The sequence below is a fragment of the Bos grunniens genome, chromosome 8, assembly GCF_055505025.1.
Source record: "Bos grunniens cultivar Pamir isolate PY7600 chromosome 8, Bosgru_T2T1.0, whole genome shotgun sequence".
In the NCBI taxonomy this organism is placed as follows: domain Eukaryota; kingdom Metazoa; phylum Chordata; class Mammalia; order Artiodactyla; family Bovidae; genus Bos; species Bos grunniens.
This window is the reverse complement of record NC_141172.1, coordinates 94,303,929-94,328,937: the sequence shown is the minus strand read 5'-3', so window position 1 is coordinate 94,328,937 and position 25,009 is coordinate 94,303,929. Positions and strand designations below refer to the sequence as shown.

General features: G+C 42.7%; 1 protein-coding gene across 4 annotated transcripts in view; it reads left to right on the top strand.

Annotated features, from left to right (window-relative positions):
• The window catches only part of ABCA1 (ATP binding cassette subfamily A member 1), a 137,121-nt gene that overhangs the window by 13,470 nt on the left and 98,642 nt on the right, over positions 1 to 25,009 (top strand). For all 4 annotated transcript variants that reach the window (XM_086414526.1, XM_086414529.1, XM_086414527.1 and 1 more), the window contains exons 2-3: positions 7,666 to 7,829; positions 21,617 to 21,710. In XM_086414526.1, the coding sequence (XP_086270652.1) occupies positions 7,764 to 7,829; positions 21,617 to 21,710 (160 nt within the window). In that variant the 5' untranslated portion in view covers positions 7,666 to 7,763. The remainder of the gene's footprint in view (positions 1 to 7,665; positions 7,830 to 21,616; positions 21,711 to 25,009) is intronic.

Below are 25,009 nucleotides of genomic sequence, written 5' to 3'. Positions count from 1 at the left end.
ATCTTCTAGAATGATAGAATCACTTCCTTTTATCTGTGACTTTTATCTTGGAGGATTTCTTACATCATTTTTTCTCTTTAAATTTGAGTATTAAGATGTTATGGTATAAGTAGGAACGCAGTTTCAGGGGTCACCAAGTACCAGCCCATGACCTTTCTGCAGGCCTCTAAGGGCTTAGTGGCAGCTAAGGACAGTTTCCCTGAGTCGTGAGTCTACAGTGTGTCTGGAGAGTGCGAGGGGATAGAATTTAAGGATTAGCATGAATGGCCTATGGGTAGAGAGCTCGGTGACAACTGGAGGCCAGAAAAGAAACTAAGGCAGTTAAAATAACTTCAGGCTTAATAAAGTTGATGGCTATCTTGGGAGAAATCATGGGGAGACTTTCCAAGTCGCCTTCTTCCACCACGGCAGGCATGCCCTGTCATCCGTCAGCCATGGGTGCAAAGAGCCTGTTCCAGCCTGGTTTTAACCTCACTATCATTTTCCATAAATGTGGCTACTGATCTGGAGACATACACTCAGAGAGGCAATTAAAAAACAGACCTTTTCCAAAGAAGCATGCTCTGGTGGTCTTACAGGTTTCTTATCTTCAATTCTACAGAAAGCTCTACACCTCTCTGGAGATGAGATGCAGCAGTACCTGTGATCCTTGTATTTGCATCAGCATCTGAGGAAGAGGTCATTAGTTGAGCTTTAGTGCCAACACATTTACTACAGTTCGTATGTTATGTAGTTATATTCTGCCTTAAATCTACCTCTTGCTTTTGTTACTGGCTAGTTATTTATTGGCATAGGATATCCAGAAACAGTTTCATCAGGAGAGATTTCAACTTCTGTCTCCCTTCTGGAAACTATAGGGAAATTTGTCTAACAAAGAAGAACACACACATACTTATTTATTAATTTGTTTAGAGAAAGAGCTATCATAAAACCACTGTTTTTGAAAAATGAAAGTCAGTTGCTGGCTGCATATTCTGTGTATATGAGCTATTTGGGTAGAACTGATAGGAGAAGTATGTTCAGAAGAATAAACAGAGTTGTAGGAGGAATGCAGTAGTGGGAAGCTAGGAGCAGTTGTTGACAAAGTTATTTCTGGAGAAACCTGGAGGCCAGTTCCAACTCTTGGGGGTGAGTCTGGGCAGGCCCCTTGCTTTTGGTGGGCCTTGGCTTCTCTGTAAGATTGGGGTGTGGTGGGAGTGGGTCTCCAAAGCTGCAATGACCTCTTTCTATCAGCTGGGGGTTGGCCTTGTGCAAGCTTGTCCTCTTCTGCTTCGAGGGGCCGACTTCTCAGCTCCACTGAGAAATGGCAATTGTGTGGTTCCCAGTAGAGACTGGCCTTTCTTGGAATGAGCAGGTAGGAGGTTCCCTGCCCCCCTTAGATGGAAGCTCAGCCTATGTGCTTGCAGTGCTCTTGTAGGAAGGAAAAAGACCAACCAACCCTTTGTTACTGCACAAACTGAGTTTTGGATGGTAGTGAAAACATGTGCGGTTTTTTTCCTTACTGCATTTCTGTAGACAGATTTAATGTTTTGGAAGGGTAGAAGGCAGTCACGGGATATAGTTCCTGTTTTCCTTTTGACGTCAGTCCATGGGAAAAAATCTTCCCACCTTGTCTTTTTAGCTTGTCTGCTTCTTTCTCTTCCTTTCTTCTTCTCTCATCTTTCTTTGAAACTTACGTGTGAATTCAAAAGGGCTGAACATTTTGGCAAGGATGGGGGTTGGAGGAGCAGTGCAGTAGCTGCTGACTGGAATCATCATTGCCCCCTTGGCACCAGGCTTCCTGTGAACCTCTACTCTTTTTCTTTTGCCACAATTGCTGAGTCTGCCTGGCATTTCATATTTTGATTTAGGGAAAAGTTAAAAGAATTCACAATCCCAGCTGTCACTTGGTGACCCCTTTGCCAGTAGCATGTGGCACATTCTCATTTCACTAACCTAAAGAAAAGAATTACCCACCTATCATTACTCTCTTTGCTCTGCTTTATTTTTCTTCATTATTCTTATCACCCACTGCCTTAACAACAATCCTACTGTTATTTGTCAGGTCTTTTTCCACCTTGCTAGAAGTTCCGTGAGAACACTTTTGTTCATTGCTGAATCTCCAATGTCTGGGACAGCACCTGCACATAATAGGTATTCAATAAATATTTGCTGTGGCTAATGGAAGCTAATGGAGAAGGAAATGGCAACCCACTACAGTGTTCTTGCCTGGAGAATCCCAGGGACGGGGGAGCCTGGTGGGCTGCTGTCTATGGGGTCGCACAGAGTTGGACACGACTGAAGCGACTTAGTAGTAGTAGTAGTAGTAATGGAAACCTTGCAGAGTTAAGGCTGCAGTTTGTGGAATGAACAGGAGTTGAAGATTTTAGTCATCATTGAGTTTCCTAGAGAATCACACAATACTCAAGCTTTACACCATACAGTTCTTATTTCTTCCAAGGCATGATTTGACTTGTGGAATATGTTAATTATTATCATAGAACACATTTTTTTTTGGGAGGGGGAGGAGATCATTGACATATAATTTACATGTGGTTAAATTTAGCCTTTTTTACAGGTATAGTTTGAAGAGTTTTGATACATCCGTGTAGTATATGTATAACCACTGCCACAACCATGGTGTGGAATACATCTATCACTCAGTGCTTCTGACAGTCTGTCCTCTCCCCTACCCACTGGCAACCAGGGATCTGATTTCTGCCCCCATTGTTTCACCTTTCCAGAATGTCATATAAGTAGATTCATATAGTATGTAGTCTTTTGTGTCTGACTTTTTTCCCTTAGCATAAGGCTTTTGAGATTTCTCCCATGCTGTTGAACGTATTAGTAGTGTGGTCCTTTTTTATTGCTGAGTAGTATTCCATTTTCAGAGAAGGCAATGGCACCCCTCTCCAGTACTCTTGCCTGGAAAATCCTATGGACAGAGGAGCCTGGTAGGCTGCAGTCCATGGGGTCACTGAGGGTCGGACACGACTGAGCGACTTCACTTTCACTTTTTACTTTCATGCATTGGAAAAGGAAATGGCAACCCCCTCCAGTGTTCTTGCCTGGAGAATCCCAGGGACGGGGGAGCCTGGTGGGCTGCTGTCTCAGGGGTCGCACAGAGTCGGACACGACTGAAGTGACTTAGCAGCAGTAGCAATATTCCATTTTAATTTATTCACTGATTTATGGATCTTTGGATTGCTTCCAGTTTGGACTATTCTGTGTAAGACTTCTATGGATGTTCACATACAGCTCTTTGTGTGAACGAATGCCATCATTTCTTTCGGGCAAATACCTAGGACAGGATGGTTGGGCTGTATCATAAGTCTGTGTGTAATTTTACAAGAAACCACCAGAGTATTTAACAAAGTGGCTGTTCCATTTTCATTCCTACAAGCAGTATATGATAGTGCCAGTTGCTACTCATACTTTAAAATTTAAAAACTTGTAGTAGTTCCAATGGGTATGTAGTGGTATCTCATTGTGGTTTTAATTTTCATTTCTCTGCAGCTAATAATTGCTTATTTGAGAAGGTCATGGTTTAGCAGGCTGTGGCATTCTCTAGGTATTTAATAATTTTAAAATACCAGTGGCATTTGAAGTGAAAATTTCTTTTAAAAAATTGGCCAAAGATCTAATTGGTCACTTCCATGAGGTCATACTGTACAAAAAAGGTTGGGGTGTGGACACTATGTCAAATTTTGGCCACGGGTGATTCACCTGGGTGACTGATGTGGAGACCAGAAGAGGACATGCCTAGGACTTGGCATGAAGGTGGGGAAAAGCAGGTTTCTTGGCTCCTCTGGCCTTGGGAGGGCCTGCTCCATCCTTAGCTAAACCGGTGTTTGTGGGAAGCCAACCTAGATTCAGTGCCACTTTCCTGGATATCCCAGGAGTCACCAGCAACCCTCGTGGCTGTCCCCAGTGTGTGATGAACATAGAGCCCCCTCCCTGCGGACAATTTGTCTTAATCAGTTAATCAAGCTTGAGAAATCGGTTACCACAGGCCCAGGAGTGCCACCACCCTTCCATCCTGAATCCCTATTTCTCATGTCCATCTCTTAGTTAATTAATTAAGCAAATATTCCCTGAAGGCTTACTCTGTGCCTTATACTGTTTTGCATGTTGGGGAAAACTGCGATGAAGAAAGAGAAATTATCCTGTGGACTCAGAAAGTGGCAAAAACGATGCAAGGGAAAACAGAGGCTGCCGTGAGTGCATCTCGGAGGGGTTTTTAACCAGATGTCTGTGCAGGGGAGGTATCAGGACAGGATCCTACGGTTGAGGAAGATTCAGCCTGGCTGACAGTTCTGGAAGCAGCAGTTTAGGACAGGGAACATGCAAGAGGCCCAGTGGTGGGAAAGAGGGCTGCCCATTTGGAGCCATGAGTAGTTTTCTGGGGCTTGGTTTAGAAAGTGGGGAGTGGTGAGAGAGGAGGCTGGAGTCATTGGGGAGACCAGCTAAACCAAGGTGAGGACTGCACTTTATCCCCAGGGCAGTGGAGTGCTGACAAAGGCAGTTTTAAGTGGGAGAGTGGCTTGTTTGGAGCTTTGGTTTAGTGGCATCACTTTGGTTTCTCTGTGATAAATGGATGGAGGGGGCAAGACTGGAGGCAGGGAGTTCAGGGAAGTGGCTGTTGTGGTCGTCAGGAGCCGGAAGAGGGTGGCCTATTGACTGGCCATGACTGTGAAGTGGGACGCTTTCCAACCAGTAACTGGAAATGTGCACAGGGGCAGAAATGAGTGTGCTACTAGCTTTGAAGCATTGAGAAATCTAGTCAATACATAGTACGGCCTTCTTTTTGGTTTTGGTTTGTTTGTTTGCTTCCTTGGAAAACTGATGTAGAAATGTCCCTTTGGCCCCAGTTACCTGAGCAGAGGATTTGGGCATTGCCAAAACCTCCTCTTTGGATAAAATTGCTCCCAGCAGTGGTCACCATGTTCTGAGGTGGGAGGAGGGAATTATGCAAGAGGCCCAGGGCTATGCCAAGGTGGGTAGGAAAGTGGGGCAGGTACCCAGCGAAGCCAGAGCGATACCTTCCACCGCTGCATAGGCTACTTTTGCTGACGTCTCTGCGTGTCTCCTGGAGGGTCTCTGAAGCCAGGATCTGTGTCTGGAAATGCAGAAACCCCGCTTTAGGAAAACACTCTCCAGAAAGCTTCCTCCTGGCCGTTCTCGTCTCGCGCCCATTCTGCAGAGGTGTGTCTTCTTTTCTTCTGAGATTCTCCACTCAGATTTAGGGGATTCTGTGTCCTGGTTTGAGCCTGAGGGTCTTTAACACTAGGCCATTCTGATTTCAACCTAGATTCAGTGCCACTTTCCTGGATATCCCAGGAGTCACCAGCAACCCTCACGGCTGTCCCCAGTGTGTGGTGATCATAGAGCCCCCTTCCTGCAGACAACTTGCCTTAATCAGTTAATCAAGCTTGAGAAATCGGTTACCACAGGCCCAGGAGTGCCACCACCCTACTTCGCCCCTCCTACCTTGTCAGAAACCCATGATGGGTTTGCTAAAAAATGCTGCTGTTGCTAAAAATAATGGAGTAGAAAAGAATGTTTGGACAGGAGATAACCATTTCTCTGTAAGAGGTAGGGATGGACCAGAGAAAGAAGAGTGGGGAGGAGGGAGCTCATTTCTTTGCCACTTACAGTGTGCTGTGTACTTTGCTGGGGAACTTATATGTTTATTTATATTGTCTCATTGACGATTGAATATCCATTGAATATCCTGCAAGGTAGGTATTGTCACCCCCATTTTACACTGAGGAAATTGATACTCAGAGGGCATAAAGTTTTGGCTAAGGGCATGTAGTTAAGAAGCTGGGCCTAATTCCTGTCTAAGCTGTCTTTCTTTTTTAAATTATACACTTATGTTCCAACCTCCTCATTGTTACCTTGGGGACCTGAAAAGATGTGTGTAGCTTCTAAATCAACTAAGTGATTCCTGGAGAGCACCTTTTGCATCCGGAAAATCTAGCTAATTATTTATTTCAGTGTTTCTGGGATGCAAGCCCTGTCCCAGGCCACTTACAAAATGATTTAGGATTATAAGCACGAAGCTCACAACCAAATTCTGGCTCTCAGTGCTCAGAGAGACCAGTGGCCATCTTTAAATAACAAACTGTGGATGGATACAGTGCTAGTTTAATTATTTTTAGTGAGAAATTTTGGGGGGAAGGGCATCTGTGTCCATCTACAGGTTTGCTGAGCAAGTGATAAAAGAAAGGTCCTAAGGCTTGACTCTTTCAGAGGAATCCCTGATTTGTTGGCTTATCAATGAGTGAATTAAAATATATACTAGTAGAGTCAGTGATTCTTTTCAGACACTGTAGACTGCTTACATTCCCTTTTCTTTTGTAGAAGTTTTTAATCCAAGTCCTTGTGGTGTGGGGGCCAAGAGGGCAAAGTCCTGCTAGAGGTTGACCTTTGCGTTGAGGTCCCTTTGGACTCACAGACTTTTAGTCCAGTCCTTAATTTTGTATCCACAAGCGGACACTACATTCTTAGCCCTTTCTGCTGTTTGTTCCTCCTGCCTAATCTCCCATCCCCACCTCCATTCCTCCAGAGACCACAATGATTAAATGAGCCATTTTAGAGGTAAAGTTGGTTTCTTATTTCTGCTAAAAGTTCCTGGCTGTGAAGTGGTATCAGGGCTTAGCTTTGACCTATGTATCCCTCCCTTCTTCCAGTTTCTATTTTCTGCCTTTTCCCTAGCTTTAATTTTACTGTGACTACTGGGATTACTCCAGCATTAAATAAGTACTGTTGTTGAGGGGCAGCTGGGACACACAGAAAGTTGTATCCCCTGTATATGAGAGCCTCCCCTTCCCCCAGCATGGCAAAACAGTCCTCCAAGGAGGCATCTGTGACACCTGGCGAGGAGTAGGTGGGCCCTGCATGCAGGTGCAGGTGGAGCAAGGCCAGAAGTGTGCATATGTCCAGACAGTGGGAACTTGTCAGTTTCACGGGCGATGCTCTCTGCCTGCCTTGGCTGCCTTGTTTTACTCCATGGGATATTGGTTTCTCTCCACACACATAGAACACTAGGGGTTGTCCTCCTCACTTGGGAGCTGGGTGTCTATGGCATTTCCTTGGTGTGTACTCACAGTCATCTAAGACACGCTGTGATGTTTCAGATTAGGAAACTTTCTATCAGTGGTGCCATTTATCATTGGAAGGACTCAACTTTGTGGCGAGATGAAAATGTAGTCTGCAGCAAATTTCAGACAATAGTGTTAAGTCACTCCAGGTTCAAGGCAAAATTTATAAATGCTGCTGACATTTTCTGAGAAGGAAGGCATTTTCTTAGAGAAGGGAGGCAGGTCTCTGGGATTCCAGTATGCCATTTGCAGCTCTGGTGTTTTGGGCACATAAGATTGATCACTTAGGTCTGCCTTCAATTTTTCATTTTTTTCAAGTTTTCATTCCCAGTGGTCACATCAGTGGAGCTCAAGTGATTTGGATAATAATGACTTACTCACAGGCTAACGCCAGAATAGCTCCAGCATCCCTATTTAGCAGAGACCCAAGGCTGGAAGTCGGGGACTCATGCCTTATGGAGAGGCAGTCATGAGACAGAACTGGGTGTTGAAGGCTCAGGTGAGGGGGCTGGTGCAACAGCCCTCACTGGCGTATGGCTTTGCAGCAAAAACTAACATCCCCTCTTGCTTTATCTTTCAGTTAATGACCAGCCACAGCGTCCCTGCTGTGAACTCCAGCCACTTCCTTCCCGGGCTCCCGAGCCTCACGCAGGCTGCTGTGGTGCTGGCTGAGGTAACATGGCTTACTGGCCTCAGCTGAGATTGCTGCTGTGGAAGAACCTCACTTTCAGAAGAAGACAAACAGTAAGCCTGGGTTTCTCCGGGGGTGAAGAAGGGGGTGGGAAAGAGATTCTTATTTATTTATTTTTTTTAATTTACTTATTTTAATTGGAGGATAATTCCTTTACAGTATTGTTCTTCTTGGTTTTCTTAAGGTGATTGAATGTGTCTGGCCCTGGTGGACCCAGGACTGGGTGGGGTCCTGATTTAGCTAGCCCTGTCTCTTATCATAGGAGGCAGATTTGCAACCAGGTGGCGATCATAGCTTTGGTTTGTGCTAGTGCCCAGGCCTAAGTTCAGACCCCTGGAACCTGGCACACATGCCCCTTGGCCATCTTACTCCTAACTTTTGCTGCAGCCCTGGGGGCTGTTTGGCTCTTCAAGAGCTCCTAATGGTCTGGGTGGTGGAGTTGAAGTGAGTTCATGGCCCAGCTCTTAGAGGTCAGAGACTGAATCTTTTAGTATGGACTTCCCCGTTTCAGCTTGGACTGTGAGCCTGGAGGAATACAAAACGGATTTGTTTTATTTCTGCGGAGGGTACTATGCCATTCACTTCTGGATGAGACAGTGATCCTTTCAAGAACCCTGAGAATACCATCTCTGCTGCTGCTGCTGCTGCTAAGTCGCTTCAGTCATGTCTGACTCTGTGCGACCCTGAGACGGCAGCCCACCAGGCTCCCCCATCCCTGGGATTCTCCAGGCAAGAACACTGGAGTGGGTTGCCATTTCCTTCAATGCATGAAAGTGAAAAGTGAAAGTGAAGTTGCTCAGTCGTGTCTGACTCTTCGAGACCCCATGGACTGCAGCCTACCAGGCTCTTCCGTCCATGGGATTTTCCAGGCAAGAGTACTGGAGTGGGGTGCCATTGCCTTCTCCGATACCATCTTTAACACTCGGTAAATGATATTTTTCTGTGAGAAGGTACAAACTATAAGGCCCGGAGATTTCTCTGAAGCTCCGATATCAGCTCTTGGCTTCTCCCTCCCTGAACACCCCTAGAGATCCTGTCTGGTCTCCTGCGTTTAGCCACACCTCTCTATAGTTGACTTCTAAATGTCTGTTTCCTGCCCTGCGTTTTTTCCTGAATTCAAAGCCTATATCCCCTTTTGGCTGTCCTCATGAAGTGTAACACATCTGCAACAGAAATGACCATCCTCTTTAGACTCAAAGAGCCATAAGGGATCTTGGAGATAACTTAATTCACTGTTTCTGAAACTAGACTAATGCCGGCCCTTCTTTAAAAGAACAAATATGTCAAAGTCCCCTCATGTTCACTAAACATTTTTTATTATAATGTTACGTGAATATGTACGTATGTGAAACTAGATATAAGCCCCTTATTCATATAGACTGTCATGGAAACATATGACCTATACAGACTTATAAATTAAGTGCAAACAAAACTGCAGAACCAGTACAGTTCAAATTAACACTGTTAATGTAGTAAGGCGACTGACACTGTTTGAAGCCATATTTGACACTGTTTGAAGGCAACAGTGTGACTATGGTAGTGAACACTTATTTGTTTGAGTTTGGACAGTATATTACCATGCACTTTTCCAATGACTTTGGAATTTTTCCAAGTCAGTTTTCCAATGACTTTCCAATTTTTCCAGCGACTTTCATTGGTTATCATTTGCTTTCATTTGGTCCAGTCTCATCATTCACAAATTGCTTCTGCATCTGTGCCTTTCTCATTGGTCTACTGCAATTATATTGGTGCTAAAGTGAAGTTGCTCAGTTATGTCCGACTCTTTGCAACCCCACAGACTGTAACCTACCAGGCTCCTCCATCCATGGGATTTTCCAGGCAAGAATACTGGAGTGGGTTGCCATTTTCTTCTCCAGGGGATCTTCCCAACCCAGGGATCGAACCCGGGTCTCCTGCATTGTGGGCAGACGTGTTTACCATCTGAGCCACCAGGGAATATTGGTGCTAACACAATGGCAAACACAAATAGAAACTTAGACTCGTGATCTTGTGCCAGAACTTGGTTGTAAAGTAGGCATTCAGAAAATCCAGGTATGTTTATTCATATTTCCTTAGATAACCATTGAAATGAAAACACAAAGTGTTGAAAATTCTGACAGAGAACTCATATAATCCCTCATGAAATTATATATATTATTTGTATATATATACTAGTTTGAGAAACACTGACTTTTCAGTCCCTTATATTATATGTAGGGAGCTGAATCCCAAGGTCACTTAATGAGACAGTAGGAACTAGAATTTATGCATCCTATATGTCTTGATAATAATAATAATGATATTAAAATATAACAGTATATAATATATATATAGTATAAATATAGTAAAAGCAAACACTTAGATTGCACTTCCATGTACTAGCCACTAAAGTGAATTGTTAACTAGATTAATCCTTTTAAGATCCACAAGGACTGTTGTTTCCTTATAACACAATATGCTATTGTGTTATAACTGGGGAACTTAAATCACAGAGAGAATATAAGTAATTTGTCTGAGGTTCACACTGCTAGTCAGGGGCATATGTAGTGTTCAGTTCTAAATAATCTGACTCTAGAGTTGGTTCTCTAAATCACTATGTCAGATTGCTCTTCAGTGGTATTATTATTTTTTCTACCTTCAGTCTCAACATCTTGAAGTTTCTGACCTCTTCCTTACCTTTGTCCCCGCCTCCCACAGCTGTGCCCAGGCCCTGGTGTATTCATTTCCTAATCTCATTTCTTAGCTACTCTGTGGTCCCTTGTCTCTTCTTATCATGTTGGCAGCAGCCCATGTGATGGGGAACTGTCTTTGCTGTGCTGTGTCTGTTAGCCAGTGAGTAGTGGAAAGAACTGTATCATCTTAGTAAGGCAAGGTCTCAAGCCCAAACCTGTCATTTTACAGATAAAGCGGGGAAGGGATTTCCCCACAGTCAACTAATGAATCCGGAGCACAGGGTCCCAGAACAGAACTTGGGATTGGGCCATCCAGACTGGGCTAGTGTGTGTTAGTCTTGCTGCTTCTTGCTCAATATTGCTTATCCGTTTAAAAAGAGCCACAATTAGAGAGATAGGCAGGCTTCATAAAAGGCAATTTTTGGCCCTGTGGCAGAGTCCTTATTGAAGGGGAAGTAAGACATAGCATCCTGACACAGAAGGACTTTTTTAGATATACACCTACCGTCTGCCAGCTTGTCTGCCTTACCTCCCTTCCTGATGTCTACAGGAAATGTGTTTTGCCGAACTAGAAAAAAAAGGTGGTTTATTTCAGGTTGCAGAAGTTTAGGTTGTCAGGGTTGGAAAGATCTGACCTGACCCTTGTACAGTTGATGGGAATGGGGTTTCAGCTGTGGGGCAGGGGGTCCAGAGTGGATCAGTCATGGAAGTAGCACCAGATTCAATTTCCTGATGGCCCTAGAGGCACAAGTTCTTTTGAGCAGGCTTTGCCTTATCTGCACAGGAGGTTTAATACCTATGGATCTCAAGTGCTGGCTGTAGCTATTTCCCAGTCCAAATAGCTTGGATCTATAGATATATTGATTGTAGACAGTGAAACCTGTTTAGGGTCTTGGTACCACATTGTTAGCTCAGGACATGCCCTGCCCTGTAGGCAGGGGAAGGAGTTAGCAGCTCCATGACAGTTCTCACCTACAGTGTACAGAATCCTTGCTTAATTTTCCCCTTCAGAGATCCTGGATGTACTGGCTTGGCTCCATAGCCTCGCACTGGGGATATGCTTAACGAGCGTTTGCTCAGTGAGGGGTGAATGTGTTAAATGGGCCATTAGTTTATAGATCTTGAGGAGGCGCCCCTGCTAGAGGGGCCGCACGTGCAGGGAGACAGGAAGATGTAGGAGCTGGGTGCTGAACAGTAGACCCCAGCGCCACCTTCTTGAAAGGTGGCCATTTGCTCGTTCACTCTGTGTCCTCATTTGCTAATGAATTTGGGGGACCTCTTTTCTTGTGCCCCCATTATGCAGACTCATGGGGACCATCAGCCAGGGATAGCTTTCCGCTGCTCCTGCTGCTCCTGTTAGGCAAAGAATACATTGAAAATGAGTTGCATAAGTGGGGTGCAAAGCTCAGTTTGGGTCCAAAGTAACAGTTAACTTGTGTGGGTGGTGGTCAGTGAGCACAAACAGGGTTTGGGACAGGAAAGGTGAGGGGCTTCGGAGTTCTCTGGATCCCCATCTGGTTTTAGGCTGAGCCAGAGACAAGGTCCCTGTGGAACAGATGGTACAGAATATGGCCGTATGGCCTTTCTTTTTTGCCTTTGCTGTTAATTTTCTCACTTAGATCTGTTTAGCCATGTGGCTGAGGAAATAGACAATTTTAATTTCTGCGTATTTTAGAGTACCAATATTTGGGCACTATTCAGTGACAAGGAATAAGCAATCAAATAAATACAACTTGAGTCCTCATTTAAGAGCCACTGGAGAATTTTACAGTGTACATGCAAACTTTCAGCATTCCCTCCCAGCTTCCAGTTTCACCTGATACATTTCTTCCCTGTCCTTAGTTATGGCTTGGCAGTGCTGGTTCAAATCCAACTAATAATTCTAATTACTATCTGATTTTAATTCAATTCTAATTCCAGCTTGGCCACTATCTGCCTTAATGGCTTAGGGAAACTCATTTTCCCTGATTTTTAGTTTCCCCTTCTATGGAATGAGGACAATTAGCACAAATAGCCATTTATTGTTTCCTTTGAATAAATATTTACTAAACATCTACTGCATGTAGGACAGTGTCCTGGGTGTACAGTGGTGAAGCAGACAGGCAGGATCCCTGCTGTCATAGAGCTTACAGTTCAGCCAGGAAAGCAGATATGAAGCGTGTTGTCCCATAAGTAGAAATATCATAGCTGTGGTAAGTGCTATAAAGGAAAAAAAAAAACTGTCCTACTATGTCAGTTACCACTAGGCTGTGGGTAGGGACTTAATTTAGAATGAAAGGTCATGACATTTAAGCTGAGAGCCTTGATGTTTAAGCAGCAGTTAGCCAGGGAAAGATCAGGAGCTCAGCCATCCAGGCACTGGCTTCTGGGCAGAGAGACAGGGTGTGAAGGCCACGTGCCTAATGCATGTCCTGGAGCCAAGGGACTGGGGCACCAGTGGCACTGAAGGAAGACTGGCTGCGGGTGAGTTGGGAGTCGGCAGGGTCAGGTCATGGAGCTGACGAAGGACAGTTGAATTTTATATAATGTGCAAAAGGAGTCCCTGAGGTAGGTAGGTCATGATGACGAGGGTCAGATTGTGTGGTCCTTGGCATTGAGAGGACTTGAAGGATGACAGCCTAAGCATATACATGTACCATTTTGTGCTCTGTTTTTGGGCTTCCCAGGTGGCCTCGCGGTAAAAAATCCACATGCCAGTACAGGAGACACAAGAGACTCGGGTTTGATACTTGGGTTGGGAAGATCTCCTGGAGGAGGGCACATATTCTTGCCTGGAAAATTCCATGGACAGAGGAGCCTGAGTGGCTATGGTCCATGGGGTCATGAAGAGTCAGACATGACTGAAGCAACTTAGCATGGCATGTATGTTGCGTATTTCCAAATAATCTTCATATTATAATAATTATGATTCTTGATGTGTAGGTTGTGTTTTATACTTTTGAAAGTACTCTTGTACCTGTTATCTTCTTGATTTTCACAGAAATCCTGAGAGGTATTCATTACAATTTCTGTTTCATAGATGAAGGAAGTATTGTAAATTAGTACATCATTAAGAGGAGGGACTGGAAGTTTTGACCCCAAATCTACCATGGGATAATGCCAGTGACATTCCTGGTACCAATACAGGGATCCATGCCGTTTTCATTTTATAACCTCATGCATTATTGCCAACACTGAGATATTTCTCGTGTTATAGTAACTTTAAGTAAGTTACTATAAAGATTTTATACATATAGCCTTTTCTTATTTTTATATTATTTCCTTAGGCCAGAATCTCAGGAGTATGATTACTAGGTCAAAGGGAAGTGGCCCTTGACATATATGGTCAGATATCCTTCCAAAGATCAAACCAATTGAAAAATCCACTGTCACTGCATGAGGCCTTACAGTTCTGGGAGGGTAGGCCTGGCTTTCATATTTGTTTTTCCCTTCAGCATTCCTCTGATTTGATCTTTCAAGATTTCAGTTTAATTTAATTGAAGTGTATGTTGATAAGTGTTCACTGTGATGCTGACAGAGCCTAGAGTGTGCCATTGCTTTGATGAATTTTCTGTTATCTTGGGAAACTCACTGTTTCATGTACACTTCTTTACCTCTCAGAATCGTCTTCCATATTTTCATCAGTTTCTTTTCCCCATTGAATCCTGTTACCTTATCAAATTCTAAAAGTAGCCTAGTGGTATTTTACTGTCCCAGGGACATTGGATAATGTCTAGAGTCATTGTCTGGTTGTTACAGTCCTGGCTAGGGGTGGTTGGTGTCGACTGGTAGAGGCCAGGGATGGGGGAAACATTCTACCATTCATAGGAGAGCCCCTCACAACCATTATCTGGCCCCCTGTGTCAAGAGTTGAGCAGAACCCTGCTCTAGAAATGCTTGTGCATTGTATCCCCATGTTGTTGCTGAGGAGTAAGGAGAGGGCAAGTCCCCAGAGCAGTTCAGGGTAGCTATTTACTTAATCATCAGAAGTTTAATCTTAATACCAATCTGAAATAGGATTTCTGAGTTTCTGACTTTGTTAAGAAGCACCATTACAAAAACAGTGTTCCTCTCCATTTCTTCCACTCTGTGGTGGGGCCAGGCATGGAGGGAGGTGAATTCATAATAGAGTGAGATTCAAAAGTATGTAACCATGGTGTGTGTGTAACAAAAGTGTGGGTGAGTTTAACTCAGGTGACCATTATGCCTACTACTGTGGGCAGGAATCCCTTAGAAGAAATGGAGTAGCCATCATAGTCAACAAAAGAGTCCAAAATGCAGTACTTGGATGCAATCTCAAAAATGACAGAATGATCTCTGTTCATTTCCAAGGCAAACCATTCAATATCACAGTAATCCAAGTCTATGCCCCAATCAGTAATGCTGAAGAAGCTGAAGTTGAATGGTTCTATGAAGACCTATATGACCTTCTAGAACTAACACCCAAAAAAGATGTCCTTTTCATTTTAGGGGACTGGAATGCAAAAGAAGAAAGTCAAGACATACTTGGAGTAACAGGCAAATTTGGCCTTGCAGTACAGAATGAAGCAGGGCAAAGGCTAATAGAGTTTTGCCATGAGAATGCACTGGTCATAGCAAACACTCTTTTCCAACAACACAAGAGAAGACTCTACACATGGACATCACCAGATGGTCAATACCAAAATCAGATTGATTATATTCTTTGCAGCCGAAGATGGAGAAGCTCTATACAATCAACAAAAACAAAAGCAGGAGTTGACTGTGGCTCAGATCATGAACTCCTTATTGCCAAATTCAGACTTAAATTGAAGAAAGTGGGGGAAACCACTAGACCATTCAGGTATGACCTAAATCAAACTCCTTATGATTATACAGTGGAAGTGGGAAATAGATTTAAGGAACTAGATCTGATAGACAGAGTGCCTGATGAACTACGGATGGAGGTTCATGACCTTGTACAGGAAACAAGGATCAAGACCATCCGCAAGAAAAAGAAATACAAAAACACAAAATGGCTGTCTGAGGAGGCCTTAAAAATAGCTGTGAAAAGAAAAGAAGCAAAAAACAAAGGAGTAAAGGAAAGATATAAGCGTCTGAATGCAGAGTTCCAGAGAATAGCAGGAGAGATAAGAAAGCCTTTCTCAGCGATCAATGCAAAGAAATAGAGGAAAACAATAGAATGGAAAAGACTAGAGATCTCTTCAAGAAAATTAGAGACACCAAGGGAACATTTCATGCAAGATGGGCTCAATAAAGGACAGAAATGGTATGGACCTAACAGAAGCAGAAGATATTAAGAAGAGTTGGCAAGAATACACAGAAGAACTGTACAAAAAAGATCTTCCTGACCCAGATAATCATGATGCTGTGATCACTCACCTAGAGCCAGACATCCTAGAATGTGAAGTCATGTGGGCCTTAGAAAGCATCACTATCAACAAAGCTAGTGGAGGTGATGGAATTCCAACTGAGGTATTTCAAATCCTAAAAGATGATGCTATGAAAGAGCTGCACTCAATATGCCAGCAAATTTGGAGAACTCAGTGGCCACAGGACTGGAAAAGGTCAGTTTTCATTCCAATTCCAAAGAAAGGCAGTGCCAAAGAATGCTCAAACTACTACACAATTGTACTCATTTCATGTGCCAGCAAAATAATGCTCAAAATTCTCCAAGGCAGGCTTCAACAGTACGTGAACCATGAACTTCCAGATGTTCAAGCTGGATTTAAGAAAAGGCAGAGGAACCAGAGATCAAATTGCCAACATCTGTTGGATCATCGAAAAAGCAAGAAAGTTCCAGAAAAACATCTGCTTTATTGACTATGCCAAAGCCTTTGACTGTGTGGATCACAACAAACTGTGGAAAATTCTGAAAGAGATGGAAATACCAGACTACCTGGCCTACCTCCTGAGAAATCTGTATGCAGGTCAAGAAGTAATAGTTAGAACTGTACATGGAATAGCAGACTGGTTCCAAATCGGGAAAGGAGTATGTCAAGGCTATATATTGTCACCCTGCTTATTTAGCTTATATGCAGAGTACATCATGAGAAATGCTGGGCTGGAAGAAGCACAAGCTGGAATCAAGACTGCTGGGAGAAATATCAATAACCTCAGATATGCAGATGACACCACCCTTATGGCAGAAAGTGAAGGAGGAACTGAAAAGCCTCTTGATGAAAGTTAAAGAGGAGAGTGAAAAAGTTAGCTTAAAATTCAACATTCAGAAAACTAAGATCATGGCATCTGGTCCCATCACTTCATGGGAAATAGATGGGGAAACAATGGATACAGTGACAGACTTTATTTTCTTGGGCTCCAAAATCCCTGCAGATGGTGACTGCAGCCATGAAATTAAAAGACGCTTGCTCCTTTTAAGAAAGGAGCAAGAAGAAAAGCTATGACCAACCTAGAAAACATATTAAAAAGCAGAGACATTACTTTGCCAACAAAGGTCTGTCTAGTCAAAGCTATGGTTTTTCCAGTAGTCATGTATGGATGTGAGAGTTGGACTATAAAGAAAGCTGAGCACTGAAGAATTGATGCTTTTGAACTATGGTATTGGAGAAGACGCTTGAGTCCATCGGACAGCAAGGAGATTCAACCAGTCAATCCTAGAGGAAATCAGTCCTGAATATTCACTGGATGGACTGATGCTGAAGCTGAAACTCCAATACTTTGGCTACGTGATGCAAAGCTTTGACTCATTTGAAAAGACCCTGATGCTGGGAAAGATTGAGGGCAGGAGGAGAAGGGGACGACAGAGGATGAGATGGTTGGATGGTATCACCGACTCAACAGACATGTTTGAGTAAGCTCTGGGAGTTGCAGAAGCCTGGTGTGCTGCAGTCCATGGGGTTGCAAAGAGTTGGACACGACTGAATGATTGAACTGAACTGAACTGAACCATAAAGTGTTGTCTTATTTCCAAGCTATTTATGAAGGCCTACTTGAAGTAAAAATGCTGTTTAGAAATGGGGGATGAAATCTGATTTTGATAATAAGTGCAACCAAAATGGCATTCCATATGTGGAACCAGAAGTCAAATTAAGTTTCAAGAGGGAAGCTATTGGTAAAGAAAAACCTGGAACATCTCCCTGAGTTTAGAAGGCAAATTCTGTGTTCAGTGACAGAAATCATTTTAGAAGTTCAGAGTAAAAGTGCATGGGTAGAATTGTGTCTTTTATGAGTTCTCTGGTTTGAGTGCTGTCTCTTGGAGATAGTCTCTTCATTAATACATGTTAGTGTCTCAGCTCACTAAGGCTTATAAGGATCAAAAATCTAGATACTCTGGTAATGGGGCAGGGGATAAGGAGATTGGGGTACATAGTGGTTTAAAACACACCCTTGAGTTGGACTGGTTTTGAATTCTGGCACTATTTACCAAATTTGTATCCACATTTATTAACTCCTTGAACCTCATCTGTGAAATGGGATTTATAATAGTATTAACAGGGTTGTTTGATGATTAACTGAGTTTACATATGTAAAGCACTGAGAACACTGATGCATGAATTCTAAGTCACTTCAGTTGTCTCTGACTCTTTGCGACCCTATGGACAGTAGCCTGCCAGGCTCCCCTGTCCATGGGATTCTCCAGAGAAGAATACTGGAGTGGGTTGCCATGCCCTGCTCCAAGGGATCTTCCCAACCCAGGGATCGAATCCGCCTTTCTTAACATCTCATGCATTGGCAAGCAGGTTCTTTACCTCTAGCACCACCTGGGAAGCCCTGCACTGATGCATCATGGTAAGACCTATTTAAGTGTTAGCCATCATTATTATTGTCGGTCTCGTTCTTACCTCTTTGCCTAATCTGCTTACACCCAGTTGCTGGGAATGATTTGCAAGATATACTTTGTATTCTTTGCTGTCAGTACCATGGGAAAGATCCATTGTTTTTTTTTTTTTTTTTCCCCAGTCAATCAACATATTTTGAGCATTGATTCCCCTGCAGTGTCCTAGATGTGGGACTGCAGAGATGTTCAGGAACCTAAGACTTGATTCATTGAGTCAGATCAGTGCCTAGGAGGGCTGGTGAACACCGGACTCCTTTTAAGTGGCTGTCTTGAAAGGTATATGTCCCGAACATAGCTCTATGAGAGGCAGCATGAGGGGTGCAAAAGCATGTAGGAGTCAGTAGACCTGGGTTCAAACTCTGGTGCACTCTTTTACCAGGCTATGGCTCAGAACCTGCCCCAATCTAATGATACCAGCTACCTCACAGAGTTATTGTGAAAATTAAATATTAGAGACAAGGTGTATATAAAATCCCCGGTGCAGAGTAGGTGCTCAATATTGACTGTCACTATTATAAATCTGTAGGCCATGAGCTTATTTTACCTTTGTGGAACCTGTTGATATGCTTTGATCATGACTTAGTGGGATTATTTCTCAGCTGAGCCACTGGTTTCCTAAGTTGGGCAAAACTAGCTGTTCCTCTCAACCCTGCCACTGACTGTCTCTGTGACTTACCCTTCCTTGAGCTTTAGTTTTGTCACATATAAAATGGAGATGATTATGCTTCTCAGGGTTGTTTGCAGGATTAAATGAAATAATCCATTTATAAGGTGCCTGTTACACACTGGACTCTAAATAAGTGGTAGCTACTATTTATCCCCAAAGTGTACATGGCAGTTTCAGAGCTTCAAGGTTGATGACTATCTTACTCATACTCTTTAATTTTGGTTTTATTTTTTGGAGTTCTTTTCTGAATTTATTCATAGTTAAACTGCTTTTTAAAAGTTGTACTCCCTTTTGTTAATATTTGTAAGTGATTTTATTTAGCTGTAAGCTTGGAATGCATACAATTGTGTTCTGCTTCGTTCAGTTACTATTATATGGTTAATAGTATATGTGTTTCATAAACATTGTTGTAATAACTGTATAAGGTTAAGTAGATGTGCCATAATTTAATCATTTCCCTATTGCTGTGCAATTAAGTTGTTTCCAATATTTTCCAATTATACTGTCTAAATGAACGAATAACTAAATGTATGTAGCTTTTTGACATTTTAAACTTAGTTCTGTGGGATGAATTCCTAGGAATATTCTTTGGTCAAAGGGGATAAACATATCTTTTGAATACATATGGCTAAGTTGCTTTCCTAGAGGGCTCAACTGACTTACATTTCCAGCCTTATTGTTTTGTAAACTCCAGTTCATTCTCTCGCTCAACATACATTTTAAAGCCCTTATCTTGAGGCAGGCTTAGAGAGAAGAAGGTGACACCAGGGGAGAAACTCCTGCTGTGCCAAGTGCTGATAGAGGCTCAGGGTACCTGGGGAGCCTCAGAAGGGACCTGCAGCTCAGTTGGTAGAATGTCATTTGAAAGCAACACTGAGTGTTGCTTCTTTGGGATTATTTACAGAAATACTTAGCAAGACCAGCCCATCTTTGGTCTTGGAAATCCCATAGATAGCATGCTTTCTTCCAAAGAAAGACCTATGTGTCTGTTTTTTCCTGATGTGCTATCTAGAGCAAATTATTCTTCATAGTTATATGGTAGCAGTGTTTTTTGTTCAAAAAAAAAAAGTAATACATGCTCATTATGGAAAATTTAGAAAACACAGGAAAGTGTTTTAAAAAAAAATCACCCATACATGTTCTTACCATCCTAGGACATTCACTGCTGTCATCCATATATTTCCTTCTATAAAGAAGATTTAAAAAAGAATTTAATGTATAACCATATCAAAGGTCTTTGGAATCTAAAATACCAGAAATCCAACAACAAATAAAAAATGAAACCAAGCTGAAGCAAGGTTAAATTAGTTATGATCTATTCATAGTGTGGAGTATCGAGTGGCCATTAAAATCTATATTTTAAGAGAATATTATATGTCATGGGGAACACTCCCAGTATGATATTCAATGAAAAAGCAAAATATAAGATTATATATGCTGTATAATCTTAATTTTGTAGAGAAAAAATATTATTTATGTATGAATAGAAAAGAAAGACAGAAATATTAATGGAGAACCATTATTAGCTTAATTTACTAGGGATTATCTCCAGGAAGTAGGATTAACAGTGATTTATATTTATTTTTTTCTACTTTTCTGTATTTTTTTAATTTTAAATTTTCCGCAATAAAAATATATGGACTTGGGGATCAAAAAAAATCTATTTAAATAAAAGGAAAGATTTCATATCTGTGTTCTCTTGGCTTTATGTCTCTGAAGACACAGTTGTAGTTACCCTCACCCACAAGGCCCCGAGACTCTCCTGGGCTTTTGGTGTTCTTCCTAATTAGAACATTGGAGTCTAGAGCTGAAAGGAATGATAGAGTGAGGCTTCAGGCAGTGGAACTAGTTGTCTGAACACCACAGGTTCAGTTAGATTATGTCTCATGATTTCTATCCTGTCCCTGTGCTTATTTATCCCCTGGTAGCTCACTGAAGCAGATTTCCTTTAGAGAAACCCCATTGCTTTAACCAGTGAATAACACTTACTTACGTTCAGTTGTCATCTAACCCATTGGAGAAGATGGTGACTGGATTTTGACAGATGGGGAAGGACTTTGCACTCTTCCCAGATATTTCCAGCCCTGATGGCACACAGGTCAACATGGAACTGAGTGTGACTTTCCATTGTCCTTTGGAGCCTTCTTCTCAGCCCCACAGGGGGCAACTTCATTTGTTCCTTTAGAGCTGAGCTGGTGTGTATTTAGCACAGCAGTTTGCACAGTCTTCTTTCACCAAATGGTCATAACATACCTGACACTGTGCTAAGGCTGTGGAGGTGCAAAGATGAGTTGATCCAGTGCTTGCTTTCAGGTGCTCATATTGTAGTGAGGAAGCCAGTAACAAAAACAGGATTTCAGGGGCTCAGGGAAACTGTTATGGAGGAGGATTCATGGGTTACTCTGGGAGCACAGCAGAAGGGCTTCCCGCTCTGCCTGAGATTTTAGTAAAGGAAATTGTGCCTGGTTGAGTCTTGAAGGGTGAGTGGAAGTGAGCCAGATGAAGCAGGATGGGAGGCATCTTCCCTTTCTTAGGGGAAACACAGAGGTATGGAATAATAGTAAGGTGTATAAGGTGAGAACTACAAACAGTTCAATATCATTAAAGCTTAGAGCGTGGTAAGAGAGGCCGGATAAGTAGGTTCATTGTTTAATTCATCTTTTCATGGATTTCCCAATGCTCAATAGTGTTAGGCATCCATGTTTGTTTAATTCACAGTGCTTTGTCTTGTTTCCTACTCAGTGTCAACTGTTTCTTGAAGTGGCCTGGCCTCTATTCATCTTCCTGATCCTGATCTCCGTGCGGCTGAGCTATCCACCCTATGAACAACATGAATGTGAGTATGTGAGCATCCCGCCTGAGGCTTACCACTGGCAACCGAAATTCAGGCAAAGGGCAGGGACTAAATGTGACCTTTCCCATAACTCTATCTTTAGGAAACACGGAAAATGGTTTGGAACAGAGCAGCTAGGCTTCCGATTATTTGATAAGCCATCAACTCAGGAAATCATTTTCAGCCCTAGTGAATGGTGATAATAGTAGTTATAATAATAGCCGACATCTGTTTCATACATTTTCAATCATGAAAATAAAAGTCTTACTGATAGCTCAGAGAGGGGTGATTAAAAAAGCTCCCTAAGGCAATACCTTAACATCACTGTCATCTGGTCCCTGCCAGGCTTTTTCACATACATCATGTTTTTATCGCACAGTTGTAAATCATGGGACATATAATTTTAAGCAGCATTTGTGTAGAATATCTCAGATCGACTAATATTATTCCATTTGATTCTCATAACAACCTCGTATAATGGACTTCATCCTTGTGATCATTTGCTTTAATTTCTTAATAAGTAACTAGGGACTCAGAAAAGTTCAGGGGCTTGTCTGAGGTACATCTATTAAGTGACAGCGATGCAATAAAACTCAGGTCATCTGACTCCCAATCATATGTTTGGCTGATGGCCTTTTCAGTGAGCATAGAGAATACAATAGTGGCTAAGAACACATGCTCTAGATGTCAGGTTACCTGGTTTGACTCTTGGCTTCAACACAGGTCACCTTGGGCAAGTGACGTAGGTTCTTTTTACTGAGCTTACTCATCTCTATAAAAGGGGAATGATGCTTACCCCATATGTTTGTTGTGGGGCTTCCCTGGTGGCTCAGACAGTAAGGAATCTACCTGCAACACAGGAGACCTGGGTTCAATCCCTGGGTCGGGAAGATTCCCAGAAGGGAATGGTTACCCACTCCAGTATTCTTGCCTAGAGAATTCCATGAACAGTGGAGCCTGGTAGGCTACAGTCCATGGGGTTGCAAAGAACCGACTAACACTTTCATTTTATTTTTTCATGGTTGTTGTGAGTGTTATCCCACAATCTCAATCTTTCTCTCCTGGCTGAGCTTGCTAGATGGATTAACACTGCAAAAATGCCCCAATCTTAAAGATCAGCATTTGTTGGGGAGTTTAGCTGGGACCTTTATTTTATGGCCCCAGTGACTTTTCCTGTCATTATCCAGCTCCATCCACAGCCCATCAGCCCCATCAGTTCAGTTCAGTTCAGTTCAGTCTCTCAGTCGTGTCCAGCTCTTTGTGACCTCATAGACTGCAGCTATCCAGGCCTTCCTGTCCATCACCAACTCCCAGAACTTGCTTAAACTCATGTCCATTGAGTTGGTGATGCCATCCAACCATCTCATCCTCTGTTGTCCCCTTCTCCTCCCACCTTCAATCTTTTGCAGCATCAGGGTCTTTTCCAATGAATCAGTTCTCACATCAGGTAGCCAAAGTATTGGAGCTTCAGCTCCAGCATAGTCCTTCCTATGAATATTCAGGACTGATTTCCTTTAGGATAGATTGGTTTGATCTCCTTGAAGTCCAAGGGACTCTCAAGAGTCTTCTCCAACACCACAGTTCAAAACCATCAATTCTCTGGTGCTCAGCTTTCTTTATGGTCTCACATCCATACATGACTACTGGAAAAACCATAGCTTTGAATAGATGGGCCTTTGTCAGCAAAGTAATGTCTCTGCTTTTTATTATTCTGTCTAGGTTGGTCATAGCTTTTCTTCCAAGGAGCAAGCAGCTTCTCTAGTAGCTCAGCTGATAAAGAACCAGCCCCATAGGTGTACAGGATACAGTTCTTCAGGGAAGTGGTGGGGCTGGGGTCACATTTGAATTGTGTTCCCAGTCTGATCCCATGTATTTCAGGGCACATACTGACAGTTATTCATCTGCTAATTTGCTAGTACACATTATACATATTCAAGTTAAAAAAAAACAATACCTGAAAACATTCTACCAGATGTGATTTTCTGATTTTACCAAAAAGGAAAAGCACATACAAGGAAATATACACTCAATTTGTGGGCCTGGGAGGTAATTCTGCTTTTGTGTTTGGAACCTCAAAGGTTGATGAGCAAATGCACATTTGATTTTATATAAATGTTACCCTAAGCCCTGCTGATGTAACCATTTTAGGGAAAACTCAGCTTTTTCATCTGTTAGGCTAGTCTCTCTCTGGAATTATCACAAGCAAGGAAGGCAGTGTAGTGGAAATCACAGAGTTTAGTATCAGAAAAGTTGGGATTTGTTTGGATGCCACTTCCTGGCTCTGCCACTTACTGAGATTGTGATCTTGGGCAAGTTGTTGAATTTTGACCCAGATCTCTTTGAATCCAGACCACTGATTCTCAGAAATGTTGTGAAATTCCTATACCTAACATAAGACTTTTCAGTTCAGTTCAGTTCAGTTCAGTCGCTCAGTTGTGTCCAACTCTTTGCGACCCCATGAATCGCAGCACGCCAGGCCTCCCTATCCATCACCGTCTCCCGGAGTTCACTCAAACTCACATCCACCGAGTCGGTGATGCCATCCAGCCATCTCATCCTCTGTCATCCCCTTTTCCTCCTGCCCCCAATCCCTCCCAGCATCAGAGTCTTTTCCAGTAAGTCAACTCTTTGCATGAGGTGGCCAAAGTACTGGAGTTTCAGCTTCAGCATCATTCCTTCCAAAGAAATCCCAGGGCTGATCTCCTTCAGAATGGACTGGTTGCATCTCCTTACAGTCCAAGGGACTCTCAAGAGTCATCTCCAACACAAAAAGCATCAATTCTTCAGCACTCAGCCTTCTTCACAGTCCAACTCTCACATCCATACATGACCACTGGAAAAACCATAGCCTTGACTAGACGAACTTTTGTTGGCAAAGTAATGTCTCTGCTTTTGAATATGCTATCTAGGTTGGTCATAACTTTTCTTCCAAGGAATAAGCGTCTTTTAATTTCATGGCTGCAGTCACCATCTGCAGTGATTTTGGAGCCCCCAAAAATAAAGTCTGACAGTGTTTCCACTGTTTCCCCATCTATTTGCCATGAAGTGATGGGACCAGATGCCATGATCTTAGTTTTCTGAATGTTGAGCTTTAAGCCAACTTTCTCACTCTCTTCTTTCACTTTCATCAAGAGGCTTTTTAGTTCCTCTTCACTTTCTGCCATAAGGGTGGTGTCATCTGCATATCTGAGGTTATTGACATTTCTCCTGGCAATCTTGATTCCAGCTTGTGCTTCTTCCAGCCCAGCGTTTCTCATGATGTACTCTGCATATAAGTTAAATAAGCAGGGTGACAATATACA